The following is a 17,779-nucleotide window of genomic DNA, read 5'->3' as shown; positions in this document are numbered from 1 at the left end:
TTTCAGAGACATGACAGAAAATATTTTGATGTAAGCAGACAGGAAATAAAGCCATTCCTGACATTTCTTGTCTAAATCCTCTTAAAATTCAACAAAAAATGTCCAAATTGATATAATGTGATACTCTAGATGTAAAAAGGATGAGACTCTTCAATGAAATTTCTTGCCAGACCTCAAACTATGCATCTTTTGCTAGAGTCTGGAATAGACATGAATTCAATAAAATAAATATTACAGTATCTACTTAAAAGCAGCAGGCTGCTTTTGAATAATGGTTAAAATAAATATGCATCAATTACTATTTGAGGAATTCAAGCCTTCCCTGGCTTAAATTTATTTTACTCTACTGCCAACGCAGTATCTTGAGCACAGTTCCACATTAAAATGCAGACACCACCAAAAATTTTATCTTTATTAAAATTAAGGAGTTTCTAGAGCTATATTCTATCAGAAAACTGGTCTTTGAGGGCTGTAATTGTGACAGGCTATTTTACATCAGACATTAGAATGTGTAACTTAGACCATGTAAGATCATTCCCTTCAGTTTATTTCCTATCATTCATTTTTTTCCATAAAGGATATTCTAGCATTTCCATAAAAACTTATTACATCATTCAATAATATTCCGAATCAGCCAAAACACTTTTACTAAACATTTTTCTCTCAAAGAATGTGTATTTATCAAAACAATAAAAAAGACATTAAAAAAAATTGCTTCATTTTAAGACAGAAGATAAGATTTTAAAGTACATAGGTCAAACTGTATTTAGTGCTAATTATTTTTCCACACTAGGAAAATCAAGCTGTCTTGAGCATGACTATTAAATTAGCCAGATCCTCAATGGCTTAACTAGGACAGGAATACAATGTTAAATCAGAGGACTTTTTCAGTAAGAAGTAATACAACATTAAATCAGAGGACTTTTTCAGTAAGAAGTAGGTAAGATGGAAAACCAACATGCCCCTGCAAAGCATGAAAGTGACATAGTGACATAAGAAAACCTTCTAGAATGGACTACTAATAATACTGCTTCTCTATTCAGACAGCCACAAAGGTAAATAAATGTAATTAAACCTCGGGAAAAAAGTGCCCATAAACTCATTTACTCCTTAGAGTCATGCAGAAAACACAAATAACAGTTGAAAAAATTATATGTTTTCCTGTGAATTAATAACAGTCCTACCAGGGTCATGATCTAAAGCTTGCTGAAGTATTTTTTCTGCCTGTTCATACTGCTTCAGTTTCATTAAAAGCTCAGCCAAATCATAGCAAAGGAAGTTCTGTTGACCACTTCTCACTGCAGCCTCATAGTAACTGATTGCCTTGAAGAAAGAAGCAAAAATTTGTGTATAATTTAAAGACGACAACCTTGTTACCTAGGTATTCAATGACATGTTGCTTTACTTTTTTTTCAATGGAGAAGTAATAAAACACAGGTTTCAGGGCAGGCCCAAACCCACTGCAAGTCACCAGAACTACAATTCAACAGATTAGAATCCACTAATGTGTGGATCTACCAACTGTGCCTTTGGCCAGATGATCTGAAGGGAATTTAAGAACTTACTTTCAGGACAAAATATCTATTTTAGCACTCTGAAATGTAATATTTTTACCCAAGCAAAGCCCACATGCCGAAACAGTACTCAACTAACCTAACACATTAATTATAGAATACCTTTGAGTAGTTATGTGTTTTGATTAGGGCTTTTCCAATTTTACTTGCTAAAGATGGATCTTTCGGATTTTTCTTCAAGGCCTGCTCGTAGGCTTCTATGGCTTCATCAGGCTGTAACAGTAAAATATAAACACATATAAGTCAAAGATTAAGATAAAAGGAGTATGAAGAAAACAAAATCTGGTACAGCTCCAGGAACTCCAGTACTGATTCATAAGCTACAATACTTCTGAGAGAATCGGCAGTGATGCTCTAAAAAACATTTCCTCCTTGACTTTCAGCCAGTAAGCTTTTATAAGAAATGTATCTTCAACAGTTTTAAATTTAAACAGCTACTCATAGTCAATATTTATTGTTTTATATCCTAAAGCAGTTTCTGTTTGACAAATATCAATCAATAAAAGTCAGCATGCCACAATGTTTCCACTAGACAAAGTCAACAAACTACACAAATATTCCATTCATCTCTAGCAAGCACTCACCTCTTGAATATTCATGTATGCATCACCAAGAAGAAGAAAAGTATGAGCACTTGGCAGTTTTTCTACTAGGTCACTGGAAACAGAAGACAAAACATAGATTAGTACATAACATGTCAATACTGGTATCTAAACAAGAGAAGGGCACAACAATTTTATCCTCTGCAGATTTTAGTTTTTTATTTCTCAAAATAAACCCCAAAAAATCTGAAATATCTTTTCAAAATAAGACTTCTAATTATTGTTTTAAAAGTTACTACATTTGCTCAAATGAGTTCATGCCACTAAACATTTATTTCTTGCAGTAGGAAGAAAAAATGAGTTCACCATGCTATCACTAAACATCTAGACAACTATGCACAGCACAAACTTTTACCTATAGCAGGCAGCATACAACTTCTTATCTTTCCTATACTGAAGATAAATATCTGCCATTTTTTCTTTAGCTTGTACAAAGTAAGGCTGTTCAGGTGTAATATTTCGGAGCATAGTCAAGGCATGTTTCACATCTCCTTGAGCAATTGCCAGATCTGCGTTTGCAATCACAACCCTTAGCTCCTCGGGTGTTCCAGAAAATTCATTCATGGCATCTTGGATGACTATAGCAGCTTCATGCTGCAAATAATAAAAATAATAGAATTAATTTCATTCCTGTCATTGAACAGCCAAAAATAAAGACACTATTAGCATTTATGGGCATTATGCAAACCAATCAAAAAAACCCACAAACCATAATATCCACTTGTTTCACCATAGTATTTCTGATCTTTTAAAATAAAACTCCTGTGATATGGACTACTAAAGTAAGTTTTAGTACAGAAAATTACATTTGTGTTGCATATAAACAAGTACATACTCAAAGTTCAGCTAGAGAATGCATTTAGCACCTTGCTCCAACAGGTTCTGCTTTGAGCAGGCTGGCCTCCAAACCACAGGACAGTATGGCTTCTCTTACATTCTTATACATAGGTAGTGTTCTATTGCTTATCCAGACACAGCTGATAGTAGGGCTGCTGCTACACAAAGATAGGGACATGATCCAAAACTACTGCTAAATAGCATTCTGACAACAAAACAGGGATCTACATCCCAGCAAATGAACATCAACAGTATGAAATGGTTTTTGGAGTCTCAAAATTGAACACCTGTGAACAGTTGGTTTTTCTTTGCTCTGTACAATTTAAGGTACTGAAGTTCTCAAATCAGATATTCACATGCTGGAAGTTTTACTAAGCAAATCCTCTTCGTAAAAGAAGTGGTTTTCTATTCTGAACTAATAGAATTGGGAATGGGAAGAGGGAATTGTTTTCAAGTGTGTTTTGTATTTTAGCAGGTTTGCCATCTTACCGGTTCTCCATTCAAGCGATGAGCTTCTACCAACTCTAGGAACACAGACACACGATCACTTGCATCAATTTCAATACTTTTTCCTTTTGTTTTTGAGGAAGCTATAGGTTTTCTCATTCCAGGCAAATTCCTTGCCATCTGTAAGGTTTTAATAGCTTCTGATATTTCTCCCACCTTCTTTTGGGTTTGGGCCTTAATTAAGTGATACGTAGGATGTTCTCTCACCTTAAAAAAGAACAAGATAAAGAGTTTCCAAATTTTACTTGATGTAAAGTGTTCAAACCCCTTGCAAGATTGTTTTAATATTGACTTTGGAAAGAAACTTTGGTTTCTTTTTTTCCTCCAAATATACACAAATTCAATTTCAGAAATTTACTAACAAAATGATAAGAATTGTGAAGAGTACGCAAACTAGTAATTCAGTAAGTTTTTTAAGTACAAAGAAACTATTACAAGGGATGAGACTTTGGGACAGAACAACATTAATCACTGCTTTATTTTAAACTAGACTGAGTTTTAAGGTATTCTTCCACATTGTCTGCATGCACGCTTCACCAGGCTATTAATCAGAGGAAATAAACAATCATTATTTGGCACAAGTCCTGCGTGCCGTTCTTCACCTTCCTAAAATATACTTCACATGAAACAAAAAGTCTGTAAGAGAAATACAGCTCTGTGAAATGGCAAGGACCTTAATTAGGCAGCTAATTAGATATAAATCTTCAGCTTTCATGTATCAGTTGGAGAAAGGAACTAAGATGGGACCTGCTTGCAAAGAACAGCTTCCAGCTAAGTGGTCTCAAGACACTTGGGCACAACTCAGACCTAATGAGTGCGGTGTGTGTGTGTGTACTGTGTTCCCAACTCTCTGCTAGTCCTACATGAGGTCAACAAATCAAAAATCCCATACTGTAATGTGTAAGACCCATGAAATGTGACGTGTTAGTTTTGTCTTCATGGTCATTTATTTGATAAATATTCAGATATCACACTCATATAAACATGTAGATATTAAATTTGTAGCAGAAGAATTATAAAAAGTTCAGTTGAAAATTATTATATGCAAAAACATAAAACTTCAGATGACTGACTGAATAAAATTGTTTCATTCTTTTGTTACACTTACCTCAAAATTATGGCTTAGACAAAGTTCCAGGGACTGAGAACACAGCTTGATATTGTTTTGAGCCAAATACACCTGGGCCATCAGTAAATGTGCCTCTGCATAAGAGGGGTTCCTTTCCAGACAATAATATAAATTACTATGGGCTGCTTCAATATCCCCTAGGAAGTGGGGAAAGGAAGGGAAAGTGAAAAAGCAGTTGATATATATATGTGTGTATATATATATATATATATATATATATATATATATATATATATATGTTATATACATAGCATTTTTATTTGCCTTGGTTTTTTTAATAAATATCACCATCCAGTGAATAAACTCATATACAAAGCATCCTAAAGTTATGACATGAAATCAAAAGCAGGTCAAAGGTATGGTATTTTCTCATTGCTCCCTCTGTAAATCATTCAATAAATTAACTTTCTGGGAAATGGTAGATAAAAAAAATACTTATTTACAGGACTGTAAAATTAAGATACTCTCATATAAAAGGCAAAGAAATGAAGAGCAAATGTTCTTCACTTAATTGTTATATAGTATTCTGCAGTGAAAGAAAAATATTCATTATTATTTACAGGTGTGAAATTAATTTTTTATATTAAATAAACTAAGGAGGTAGTTAACTACCTATTCATATAACTATTACCTGACAAGTACTTCACTTTTGCAAATAAAAAGACAGCTTGTTGAAGACCAGGCACAGTTTTTACAACAGTTTCAAGAACGGAAGCACAGTGCTTGAGAAGTGGTGAAGGAGACTGCCCAGGACTTGCAGGCTAGGAGCAAAAACACCAAGTAATAAAAAAAGAACGCCAACAAGCTAACAGAAACCAGCATTTGAGTCAACAGGGTTTAGATTTACATTTCTTTTTAAGTCTGAACTTCACTTTCAACTCCAATGAGCATTAGCAAAGCCTTGCTATTTCCTTCAGCTGTTGTTGAGAAGAAATATAAAAAACATTTGAAATTTAATGGGGCAACTTCTTGATATCAGCAGGAACACAAGACAGCCTCAGACTTCAAGGACAATGAAACACTTCAGACCTGACATACACAGAAGAGTCAGGCCATAATCATTTGGTTACACATTCTGAATTACCAGGCCAACTCATCCAACACAGCATTACTATGAATTAAATTCCAACAAAGCTGAAGTTAGAACAAATGATGAGAAGGCTGAGAAGAAAAGGTTCTGCTCCTACCCTCATCCCACACCACAGAACATATTCATACTGCTACCAACAAACTGAAAATAGAAGCTGAAAAACAGCTGCTCCCATGCAAACTGCCAGTACAATATGCCATGTTTTAATTGCTCTTTATCAGAAATATTATTCCTTTCCCTCTATTACTTTAGCTAATTGCTGGTTTATACATAAAAAAAGGAAAAGGTAACCTAAGCAACATTCTGTTCACAAATAGTATTTTCACAGGACCCAAAACCAAAATGGAAGCCTCTACCACCTAGCTAACCCCACACTTTCAAACACCTGTGGGTCCTTTTTTTGCAATAAAGAGATAAAGGAAACTTCAGCAAAAGCCTATCTTTTCTTCTGAAAACCTTTCTATGGACAAAAATTCAGAAAAGCAGTTTTAATTCCAAATTAAAAACCATCATTGCTGTTCAGTATTTCTGGAACATATCCCAGAGAAATCTTCAGATAAGAGCAAAACCTCACAGAGTGTCACTTCCTATCAAGGCCATCTGTGACATGAAAATGTCACTGCTACTGATGTTTTAGACTTTCAAATATTGTCATTTTCTTATAGATGATGAGACAGCTCACCACAATGGAAAACTACTTGTTTTCCTGTTAAGATTATAAAACTCTACATAAACATATTTATGGAAAGGTTCTATAATTAGGCTAGAAATAATGACAGGGTAACAGAAGTCAGCTCCCAGCTACTTCAGAAGAATACTCTGTTTAAGGAAGACACTATTTAAAGAAACTTTTAATGTGTTTCTTCTGCTTTAAAGATGTCAGGTCCCCATGCAATTTATTAAGTTCTACATGCCTTTGCTGCTAAAACTAGAGCACACAAATTCAGCCACAGAAAATTAAGCCACCTAAGTAAGTGAGATTTTTCACTGGAGTAAAAATATAAAGAGGCAGTATTCCACTGATTTTTACCAACATGCAAAAGAAAGAATTTACATCTATTGAAAAAATATCCTAAGCCAACAAAAATACTTCATGGACAGGGTGGTCAGTGTGAACAACCTAGTTTCATAATGTGATAGCTCTATTCACTGTGTCATTACAGTTTCCTAAGAGATACTAAGACAGTGCAACTACACACAGAGAATGCATTAAATAAATATCCCAAGTTTCCTCAGATGTCATTACTGCCACTTGCGCACATCACAAAATGCCTATTTTTATCATTACTTTGACTAAAAAGTGGTGTAATATCCCAAAACATATTCTTACTTCAAATAAATTCACATTTTAAAATGGAAAATTTTCTGTATTTTTGCTTCATGATTAACTGTTCTCAAAATGAAAAATTCCCATTCTTAGACAGATAAAATATAGAGGTGCTTACCTGTGCTGGACAAAAATTAAGATATTCTCTAATAATTTCTAGCAAGAAATCAGGGTTTAGTTTTTCAAAATACTCCACACCAAGAGGAAATCCATGCAAAGATGAAAAGTGAGTATCCAGAACATCATTCAATAAAGCAAAAATGTCTTCTTGTCTCTTATGTTTTTTCATAGCTAGGACTGCATGCAGGAAAGATAATTCCTACAGAAAAGAAAAAACAAACACAAACCCTCAAACATTCTGCATATTCCAGATACATTCATCTGTTACCCATACAATACTACATAATTATTAATGTTAGCCACTTCTTCTTTATATTTAGGGATATTCTAAGACATTTAGCATGTTGTAAAGGACACTTGATGATTATTCTATCAATTCATTCCTTTAATTTGTGCAAGAACCTTTACATTTGTCTGATCAAAAAATCCTGGAAATAATTAATATTTGTCCCTCCCTGACATTTCAAAATTATGTTCAGAGAAGAAACACAGCTAGAAAGTGATGTTTTTGCTCTGCAAGCAAACAGCCTGGTTGCCAAGTTAAACAACACACTGACTTAAATAGAAAGCAAAACTGAAAGACTTAACAGTACTCCATTAAGAATGCTCTACTCAAGTGACTGTAATATAGAAGGTGTAACAGAAGGCCACAGTTCAGACTGTAATCAAAGTATCTCAGTAAACAAAGATGCTTCCTACCCCAGATTTCCCAATGGACTGCTGAATTTCATTAAGAAACTCCAACTGATGCTCTGCATCTTCTAACTGCCCTTGCATTAGCTGGCAACGGATAATTCCTGCAACACATGGAAAAACTTTATTGCCAATTCATCTTCCTGGTCAAGCACATGCTTCCCTTTTCCAGAACTAACTTTTCCTCTCCTCAGTCTTTTCATAAAGCAGTGACAGGAAAAGAAAGAATGGATCAAGACTTATGGTAATGCAAATTTTACATACTCAGAAAAACCTAGGGTAGGTGATACATGATTGACACATTAATATGCAATATAGCAGTTTGAAATGGTAAATCTTCAACTGGTTCTAGACTAAGCAGAAACACAAAGTCTGGCTTCTACATTCAGAGTAAGTACAAGAAGGAAAACAACCTCAAGCACACACACAAACCATTCCTGCAATCTAAAGTTTTAATACTGTTTAAGGCCATGGCACAGTCAAAGAGGAAAAAAATACAGGGAAAAATCTGACAGGCAAATATGACATATTTACTCTCCATTTTCTTGATACATATGAGACTTACTATAGAGTGGGAGTTTTTTGGATGCAACACATATCTAAAGTATAATGCTTTGACTTGATTATGTTTTTCAAGCTAATTTGGACAAAACAAGGACATGGGCAGCTTGTTCAATCATGCCATTGATTTTCTTATTTTTGTAATGGCTAAGAGTTCTCTAGTTCTTTGGTACTACAGAAATTAAATAATAAAGTCAGTACAATACAGCAAAATGTCTGTTCCTATTATTACTTTGAGAGCTCTAATTTAGAACAGAAAAGATTAATTTTTTAATAAACAAGATCAAAAGACATATTCAGTAAGGAGACACTGTTGCCACAAGGAAGAAAGCACACAACGAATCTGAGAAAACAACCCAGTGCTCCTGTTCTAACAGCTCTGGATTTTCCTAGTACCAGTAATAGGAAAATTTCACCAAAAAACACTGTTTAGTAAAAACCAAAAGGAAGTGTAAGACCTTACCAGTTAGTGCAGAAACACTCGTTTCATCAAGTGTCATAGCAGTCTTGTACCATTTTTGAGCTTCTTTCACTTTCCCTTGTAAAATCATTTGGTAGCCAAGTTCAGTAGCAAATTCTGCATTGTCAGATGCCAAATCAAATGCTCTTTGTACTAAGGTCTGTGTGTGCTGAAGGATGAGCTGGTTCCGGCCACACTAATGGTAAGAACAATCTTTGAGCCTTAAGCTTTTCTTAGTTTTTGGATTCAATTAGACAAAGACACTGAATATAGCCAGAGCAGTAGACACAACATCATCTCATGTAAGAATATATTAGCCTGCAGTAATTCTATGAAAACTGTGACATTAATGTGGGATGGATTCAAACATAAATATACAATACCATACAATAACTAATAGTTGCTTTGAGTGATTCTTTATAGCAACTTTTGATAAATATAGAGATTAAAGAAACCTTCACTTTCAAGTTACATGATTAACCTTGTCAGTTTTGTACAGTAAGAAGATGGCTGGTAAGCATTTGAGTGTATTCTCACTGTTTCTCACTTAACAGCAAGGAGTAAAAGCATTTTTGGAATGAGATGGCTTAAACACTGTAATTCATGCTGAATATAAGACTTGAAAATTGTGGTTACCTAGGCTACATGAGTTAATCTATTTCAATTGTCCACAATTTTCTACTTTTTAGCAGATATTTGATATCTGCCTACCAAAAAATAGAAGAAAACCAGGATATATAGACAGCTGGATGCTGCTTAAGGAAAAAAAAAAGGCATACTTACTGTTCTACTGAAAGCTAAAGCCATTTTACAGAATAGTTCAGAATTGCGTGGTTCTAATTTTTCCAGTGCTTTAATCAGGTCTCCCAGTCTTGCTGAAGCCTTGAAAAAAAAAAGGAATAATATAATAAGTAATAGAAAGAATTAAAAAGTTAGGACAATCAAACAGTTTTCACTATAAACTGCTCACATTTTTACTATGCGCTAATATATTGAAATGAAAATTCTGAGGTTTTCAGGCTCAGTTAGACTTGAGAATTCCTATGCAAATACTCTGGAATAGTAAAGTGACAATAAAGCAAACCATGTGTCCTTTATCCGTGCTCTAAAAAGGTGAAAGGCTTGGGCTAAGTCTGGTATAACAGAGGAGTCTCATAAAGCAAGATAGTCTGAGGAATTTGATCTGTGAATCCTGTCTGGGCTTCAGTGTGATACAGACACACATGCTCAAAAGCAAAGCACTTCCAAGTGCTCAGACTTTTAATGTAAGTTCCTCAAAACACCTAAGGGGATTTTTTTGGACATACAATAATAGGGTACTCAGAGTTTTTTAATATGAAATGTGTAAATCTAACAAGCTTTGAAAATTTTCCCTAGACATGGCTCTTAGTTACATGTGACATTTTACTCCAGAATCTTTAGTTAACACTCTACTACGTCCAGCAAGGCTCCTTCCTGGATGCCTTCAACTAGAGACAGCAATTCTTACTACTTCTTTGTATTTCCCATGACTGTGCACAAGACTTAAATTTGATTGTAAGGAGTCTAATGACTGAGTTCTTTGCAGTAACTAAAATGTGTTAAGCAACATAAAAACCTTTTCTTCTACAACTTGAAAATACCTACATCACAATGAAAACACTTTCTTTTTTTGCTTTCTTTCCACCTAAATTTTACCAGTTTTTGCATGACGAGAAAAAATACAGAATGAATTTTTGGTGAAAATTTAGATCAGCTATTTTAGAACTTCCTGAAAAATGGCACAAGTGCTTACATACAAAATACATGTGTATAGCCCTGTGCAAGAAAATGGATCTTGGGAATAGAAGGAAAAATAGCATAGAATGCTTAGAGCTGAAAAAACCCCACAATAATTGTGAAAAAATTGTGAACAAAACACTGGTGTAAAAACTATGACCTGTTTGCAAAAATCTATCACTACAAGACCTCATAATTTCCCTTATGTCAATTAATAAAATATTTAAAAATAATGAAAGGCTTACAACAACTTATGAATTTATCAAAAGAGCATTTATACAAAAAAACATCACTTTGATGACTCAAATCAACATGATTCAGTCAGGTATCCAGATCAGATTTCTGTTTGGCTTGACACCTGCTCTCTGGAAAGATGAAGGTTAAAAATAATCTTTTCCTTTGCATCCAGAAAACACCCCAGCAATAACCTAGAGTAGCCACTCAAATGAGAACAGTGAATGAATATATCTCTTGCAGATTAGTGCAGCACAGGACCAGCCAGAGTGTATGAGGAGAACACATAAAGAGGACAGCCTTTGTCGGGACTAGATGCCACATGCATTATGTTGTGCTCACCATTCTGCTCATAAAAAAACTCACCTCAGATATATTTCCTCCCCTGCATAGATGATGCAGGGCCTCCATTCTTATGGCTTCTAAATTGAGGGGATCTTTCTGCAATAGTCTAAAACCAAACAAAAGGTGAATGTAAAGAAACCAAACCAAAAACTTGTTCAATCATCTATTTTATCTGAAAACAGGAATAGGAAAACTTGTATTTTACAGTGATTTTAGATCCTGTATCTCAACTGAAAGCACAGCTCTTACTTCATGCCTATCTCAAGAAAGATCCTCTTCCATCCAGAATGGATTCACATATTGATGTAGCATCCTCACAGAATTGCAAGGCTGGTTTCTAATAAAACTTTATTTACTGGAAATTTATTTTAAAAAAACTGATGCAACTAATGCAGATTCATTAACAATGAATGGAAACCTATCTACTTTTGTTTCAAAGTGTCCTTTGGGTGTAAACATGGCAAGAAGAGAACTTAGTGATGTGCTACTTCATACTCAACCTATGTGCTGTTTCAATTGTCTGCTCCCAGTCCTGCAAGGCAAGTTGTAGCTTCATTTTCTTTATGAAAGCAGGAATGAAGTTTGGGAAGTTTGCAATTATCTGGTTCACAATATCCAGAGCTCCTGAGTAATTCTGTCGGACCTCAAAATACTGTGCCTAATGGGAGGAAGACAAGCCATATCAAGAGCCTGTACTCACAGAGGTGAGAAGATTCAGAAATTCTTTCATACAGAAACCAGGAAAAAGAGCTAGAGAGAAAGAGCTCTTTCCTGAAGTAATAGTTTTACCTGAGTATCAACCACAACTAGACATATTGCAACAATCAAATAGCAAAGGATGATGTGTAAAGCCTGGTGTGTGCTAAGTGCTCCATAACAAAGGTAACTGCAATACTGACAACTTACTAGTCATTGTAAGCAAGAAAAAGACAGATGTAGCTGAAGAGTAAAATTGCTTCATTAGGTTTGAAGTACCTTTGTATAAGGTATCCCACAATTTTAGGATATTCAACACAACCCACTGATGAACATTTTTTCAAGCTCTGAGGCACGTACCATGCAAAAACCCACTCTCAGCAGGTAACTACTGTTGTTGCCAGATTTAACAATTTTCTAACTGCAATGCAATTTACAGGGTATTCCAAACACAAAACTTTCAGAAATAAAAAATCAGAGGTTTCAAATTAATTCCAGTAGAAATAAATTTAGGATTTAAACCCCATTTTACTTTGAGGCTTTGAATTTACTTACCAGATTCCAGGTGACTGGATGTGTGCTGTTTTATTTCATATTTTTAAGACAGAAATTATGCAAGCAAAGATTTTTAATTTTTAAGCCCTAGAGAGATTCAAGTCTGTCTAAACCCTAATTACTACGTAACTACATTTGATATATACTCTTAATTTAATTCAGTGGTCCACATGCAGCCAAGCACACACACCTAACCAAATACCATTGTGCACAATCTCCTGAACTTCAGTCTTCTAATACTCATTGAAGAATTTTTTCTGCATTTAGCTTTGGAATACTAAACAAACATCATGTTAATGAGTAACAATATCTGTGGTGTGTAAAGAAAACAATTCATGCCACTCCTTTAATGAAATATAATCATTGATGATTACATGAACACAAATGAACACACAAAATCGACTAATGACAACTTAAAAAGAGTGTTGACAATATTCAAAAAATTACACTACAGTGTTTAAATATTGCCTTTTGGCACACAGCAATTCTGTAATGTGCACAGGTGTCCCTATGCAAAAAGGAAGGGACTACACACTTCTACATTTTCAAGTGACTTGAAACTCATTTTATATCTATAAATAGAAAGGTTTTTTCATGTGCATAGCAAAACCATAACAACAGTACACATTCAGATTGACTGAATTTAACTATACCTTTCTTTTCACACTGGTGTCTAAAGGACCTGAAAGTACCTACAGGGTCTGAGCTGTATCTCTGTTCCTTGGACCAGCTCATTATGCACTACTCTTATCAGCATCTCTCCAATCTACAAGACTAAGATGACATTTAGGAGGAGTTAAAATAGTGAAGTAAACTTACTTTACCAAGCAGTGCAAAAACATCATTGCCTTCCTGCAGTGCTTCATCAAAGTATTTCAGAGCTTTTTTAATGTGAGTTTCTTTCCCACAGGTGAGATCAAGCCATGCCTTCAAAATTAACCCCTGTTAACAAAATACGAATTGGAATTCTTTGCTAACTAGGTAATAGAAAATTACACTAGATACAATAAGCAGAAATAACCTAAATAGAGGAATTACAGTATCTATTTTAACTGCTTCAGAGGCATAACCAGTCTTTAGCATAACCTAACACTTGGATAATTTATTCCAGAGTTAAATTAACCAAATAGTATATTCACTGACAGAAAAAAACACCAATGGCACCTAACAAGTCTAACACGCTCAGCAGCCAGAACAAAACCTCACAAACATTCACGTTAGATCACATTAGACAGAATATTTTCTGCAAACACTTCAGCATAATGTTTTCTTAAGATTTTGTTTATGTGAAACACTAAGAAACATAACAGTGCTGCAAAAAGGGAGAAACTTGAGGTTTTTCTTCTACTTTCTGATTTAAAAGAAAATCTTTTTGTGCAAGGCAAAACTCTTGACATTTTTCAAATCTTCTAAAGTATTATTAGAAAGAACATCTAAACAATTAAAAGGCAAAATGTGTCTTTTTGCTGCAGAACTTACTACTTATAATAAATGAAATTTATTTCTCTTACGTGTTCCAAACATTAATTGTAACTTAACTAAATAAAATCTATTTTGAAGTGTATTTAAAAGTCAAAGGTTAATAGAAGAGCCACATTTTGTAATTGCTAACAATCAGGGTCATGATTTTGTTATGCAATGGAGACAGAACTTTATATACTCCAGCATGTTTTTAAAGAAAGGCAGGTGTTGTACTTCCATACAAGGAATACATAAGCTATCTTATCAAAACAAGTCTACTAAATAAATCATATTTCACCAAGTTTAAAGACTCTGAACCACCTCCCAAAAAATCAGATGTAAACATTTAAACATAATTTCGTATTACCAAACTAGAAAAAGAGCTAATCATAAGTGAACTTCTAAAAAAAAATTCTAAATATTTAAATACTAATGTACTCTTTTTTCTATGCACGTGTCTGTAAAAAAATAAATTAATTACTTTGAATATTTTAAAATACTTCAGCTGGAAATATTTCACACTAAATAACATATCCAAACAATATTTCGTAAGAATAAAAACAAGCAAACAAAATCAAAGTACTATTGTTTCAATAAGCAAAGTCATACATACTGCTATTTTACCAAAATGATCTATCTTAGTCTTTTTAGGAACTATTATTATTATTATTATTGCTTTATGATGTCCTTAATTATTTCTTCATTAACATAAGTTATTTCTACATTAGTATAAATTAGCCAATAAATTAGTTCTTATTTAAATCATACTTTCAGAAGCTAATATTTAGAAGAATAGTTGCAGATTTCTAACTCTTGTAATAGATCAAACATAAAACTAAAAATTACAAATTGAACAATGTACTGAACCATACAGAATTTTTGTTTGATCCATCAAACCATCAAACATTTTTGTTTGATATTACTGTAAAATAATGTATTCAATGTTGACAACTCTGTCTCAAAGATCTTTAACTACAAAAAATAAGCCAAATATTTTATGTTTCTCTCCTTGAACTGAAGCTGATACCTCCTTTACAAAAATAACATAGTAGGTTTCCAGAAACCTCTTTAGAGACTTAAGATTTTAATTAATTGTAATGTCTGTATATAAGTGCCAAAGACAATGCCATATATACCACTTATTTCAGTGAAAACCTAGGCAAATTCTGCTTTTAACAACAGCTAACAATTTATATCCCCAATCCTCTGGGTATTTTTGAGCCTTCAGATCCAGATGTCTCCCTCTAGTGAGACTATCATGCTTATTTTTTCACTAGGAATTATGTGGCTTGGTAGCAAGTAGCAATACTGGCTTAAGTGCATATTATTTCCATTTACTCATTTATTTTCATTTATTAAGCCATTATTATTTACTAACTGAAAATTAATATTAGTTACCAAAAACAATCATGGGAATTTACTCAGCTGCATCAAATGAATTTATGACAGTTAAGAAGGAAAGTACTAGAACACAAAAAATAGTTCAGGATAACCTCCAAACAGCATTAATGCCACAAGTCTAGCTTCAGAGAATGCACTGTCGTAATAAACATTTACATTACAGAAAGGCAAGAACCAGTTACCTCTTTACCACCACCAGAAACTCTGATCATTCTATCAATGTATTCCCGGGCCTTGTCCTCACGACCGAGGTGCCACAGGAACAGGCCAGCGTGGTACAGAGCCTGCTGTCCCGCGGCCTTGCGCTGCTCCTTCAGCCTCGCGTCCAGCTCCACAATAGCCTCTCGATCTGAAAGGGTTTTGTTCACAGCTCTTGCTGACAGCCTCTCACATATCATAAAAGAACAGCATGTAAGCCAAGGGCTTCCAGAGCAACGCTGTTTCTGTACTGGACCTTGATAAACATGCAGACACCCCCACCCAATCAGTAATATTTAGCAGGTGCAGATGGAAAAGGCAGAAGAGTTCCCAACAACACAGTGGGCAAGTCCCAGATGACTGGTGGTTAGCCAACCTGAGGTCCATCTAGAAGGGCAGCAAGGACGATCTGGGAAACTACAGGCCTATAAAACTGACCCTGGTGTCAGGGAAGGTCATGGGTCAGGTTACAGAGTGCCATCGCACAGCAACACCCAGGGCATCAGGACACCCAGGGGACCAGACCTACAGGACACCCAGGGGATCAGACCTACAGGACACCCAGGGGACCAGGACACCCAGGGGACCAGACCTACAGGACACCCAGGGGATCAGACCCAGCCAGGCTCTGGGAAAGGCAGAAGCTGCCCGGCCAACCTGATCTGCTGCTGTGACAATGGTGACACACCTAATGAATGAGGGAAAGGCTCTCACTCTCAGAGTCTTGAGATCCACGATAATTTTGCTGTCCTGCAATATTAATCCTCAGGGACTTGCATAAGAGTAATGCCATTAGTTAGAGCTGTTTCACATTAAATTATTTAACAAGCTCTCAGCAGCACCTATAAACCTCCATAGTGAGAAAGATACTGCAGCAATAATTTAACAACCACTCAATGTACCTGATAAACCAGCTCTTATTTTGAGAATGTAATTCCTAACAAAATTGTTACAGCTTTTAGACTGGAGAAAGGAATGCCAAAACTCACAAAATTATTTTCTCCATTTATATGGTCAGAATAATTTAAAAGATAGAAATGGCATGGCTTTAAAGACTTTTCAAGTTGACTGAAAACTACAAATATCAGACATGAGTGAACAACAATCACAAGAAGCTTGATTCAATTTATTTTTCCTTCAAAGATTCTTCATCACAGTGGATAAGTAAGATTTTGTGTGTGGGTCTCTTTTATTTTAACATTCACTCTTATGCTTCAGAGTTTAGTGGTTTGGTATTTTGTCTACAATCCTGGTAAGCATCACTCAATTCAGTACTAGATCCTACGTCAAATGCAAAGCCAGAGTAAACCTTTTTAACTTAGGCAGAATTAGCCTGCAACCCTCAGGCCTTCACACAGAGCTGTCTAAAACATGAGCCAGAATGTCTTAATAGGCATACCTGGATTAGGGCTCTTTTTATGGGCATAAATCAGAGCCATCATTGTACAAAGTGACACCTCTGGTTTGTTTTTAATAGACTCCAGCTGTCGAATACTTTCTTGGACATCACCTAGTTTAAAAAAAGCACAGAATAAGCTATCACACTTTTCAAGACAAAGAATATAATCATCAAACATCAATCTGACTTAAATTTTCACTTCTGTTTTTTTCTTCCATGCTTTTGTTCGTTATGCATACACCCAATTTCACTTGTTTGTGCAAGTCTTTCAAACAGTCTTTCAAACAACAGGAAAGAAAAGAGCATCTCAATGCAAAGAACTTGAATTATGCCAACTAATTCTGAGCTAATTCTGCCAACTGTCAGAAAGATGAAAATCCTATTTCTTGTTTTAGACAGGGCATTGAGCAGGTCTTTTTTCTCTTGTTTCTTTATATAACCAGTATTTTTACCTTTTTTGTGTGACTGTTTTAACACTAGCAAAATATCCAGTATCTTGAAAAACGACAGGATTCTTACATAAAAACATCTAAGAGTTTGGGAATAGACACACTCACTCAAAACCAGCACACCTTCCTAGACTCGTCTCAGCCCTCCCCATGTTCGATTACTTGTCAATATTTCTGACATCCTTGGAATATACATGCTGCTAAATAAACTTCTCAGAACAGTATCATTTACTCAGAGATCCCACCCATTAGGTATTAGCTGTCAGTTTCCCTGAGACAGAGGATCAACAAAACTAACACAGCTGCTTTGAAGGGAAGAGTTGTTAGCTGGGAGACACTAGTGAGTTTCCAAACAAACGCAATGTGACTTTGGGCAGGGCTCA

The 17,779-nt window shown here is 35.0% G+C and overlaps 1 protein-coding gene across 3 annotated transcripts in view; it reads right to left on the bottom strand.

The window, feature by feature from the left end:
- The window catches only part of TTC21B (tetratricopeptide repeat domain 21B), a 33,790-nt gene that overhangs the window by 15,343 nt on the left and 668 nt on the right, over positions 1–17,779 (bottom strand). For 2 of the 3 annotated variants that reach the window (XM_058027971.1, XM_058027972.1), the window contains exons 3-18: positions 16,948–17,058; positions 15,533–15,699; positions 13,308–13,430; positions 11,738–11,895; positions 11,259–11,343; positions 9,684–9,782; positions 8,904–9,096; positions 7,886–7,983; positions 7,185–7,385; positions 5,281–5,410; positions 4,629–4,786; positions 3,503–3,727; positions 2,532–2,770; positions 2,159–2,231; positions 1,677–1,787; positions 1,185–1,323 (exon numbers count right to left, since the gene is read on the bottom strand). In XM_058027971.1, coding sequence (XP_057883954.1) covers positions 1,185–1,323; positions 1,677–1,787; positions 2,159–2,231; positions 2,532–2,770; positions 3,503–3,727; positions 4,629–4,786; positions 5,281–5,410; positions 7,185–7,385; positions 7,886–7,983; positions 8,904–9,096; positions 9,684–9,782; positions 11,259–11,343; positions 11,738–11,895; positions 13,308–13,430; positions 15,533–15,699; positions 16,948–17,058 — 2,310 coding nt within the window. Of the gene's footprint in view, positions 1–1,184; positions 1,324–1,676; positions 1,788–2,158; positions 2,232–2,531; positions 2,771–3,502; positions 3,728–4,628; positions 4,787–5,280; positions 5,411–7,184; positions 7,386–7,885; positions 7,984–8,903; positions 9,097–9,683; positions 9,783–11,258; positions 11,344–11,737; positions 11,896–13,307; positions 13,431–15,532; positions 15,737–16,947; positions 17,059–17,779 lie in introns of those variants that run through there. The other variant, XM_058027973.1, reaches the window with a different exon arrangement.

The sequence above is a fragment of the Melospiza georgiana genome, chromosome 7, assembly GCF_028018845.1.
Source record: "Melospiza georgiana isolate bMelGeo1 chromosome 7, bMelGeo1.pri, whole genome shotgun sequence".
Lineage (NCBI taxonomy): Eukaryota > Metazoa > Chordata > Aves > Passeriformes > Passerellidae > Melospiza > Melospiza georgiana.
Note: the sequence above shows the minus strand (reverse complement) of the source record. Positions and strands in the feature narration are given on the sequence as shown.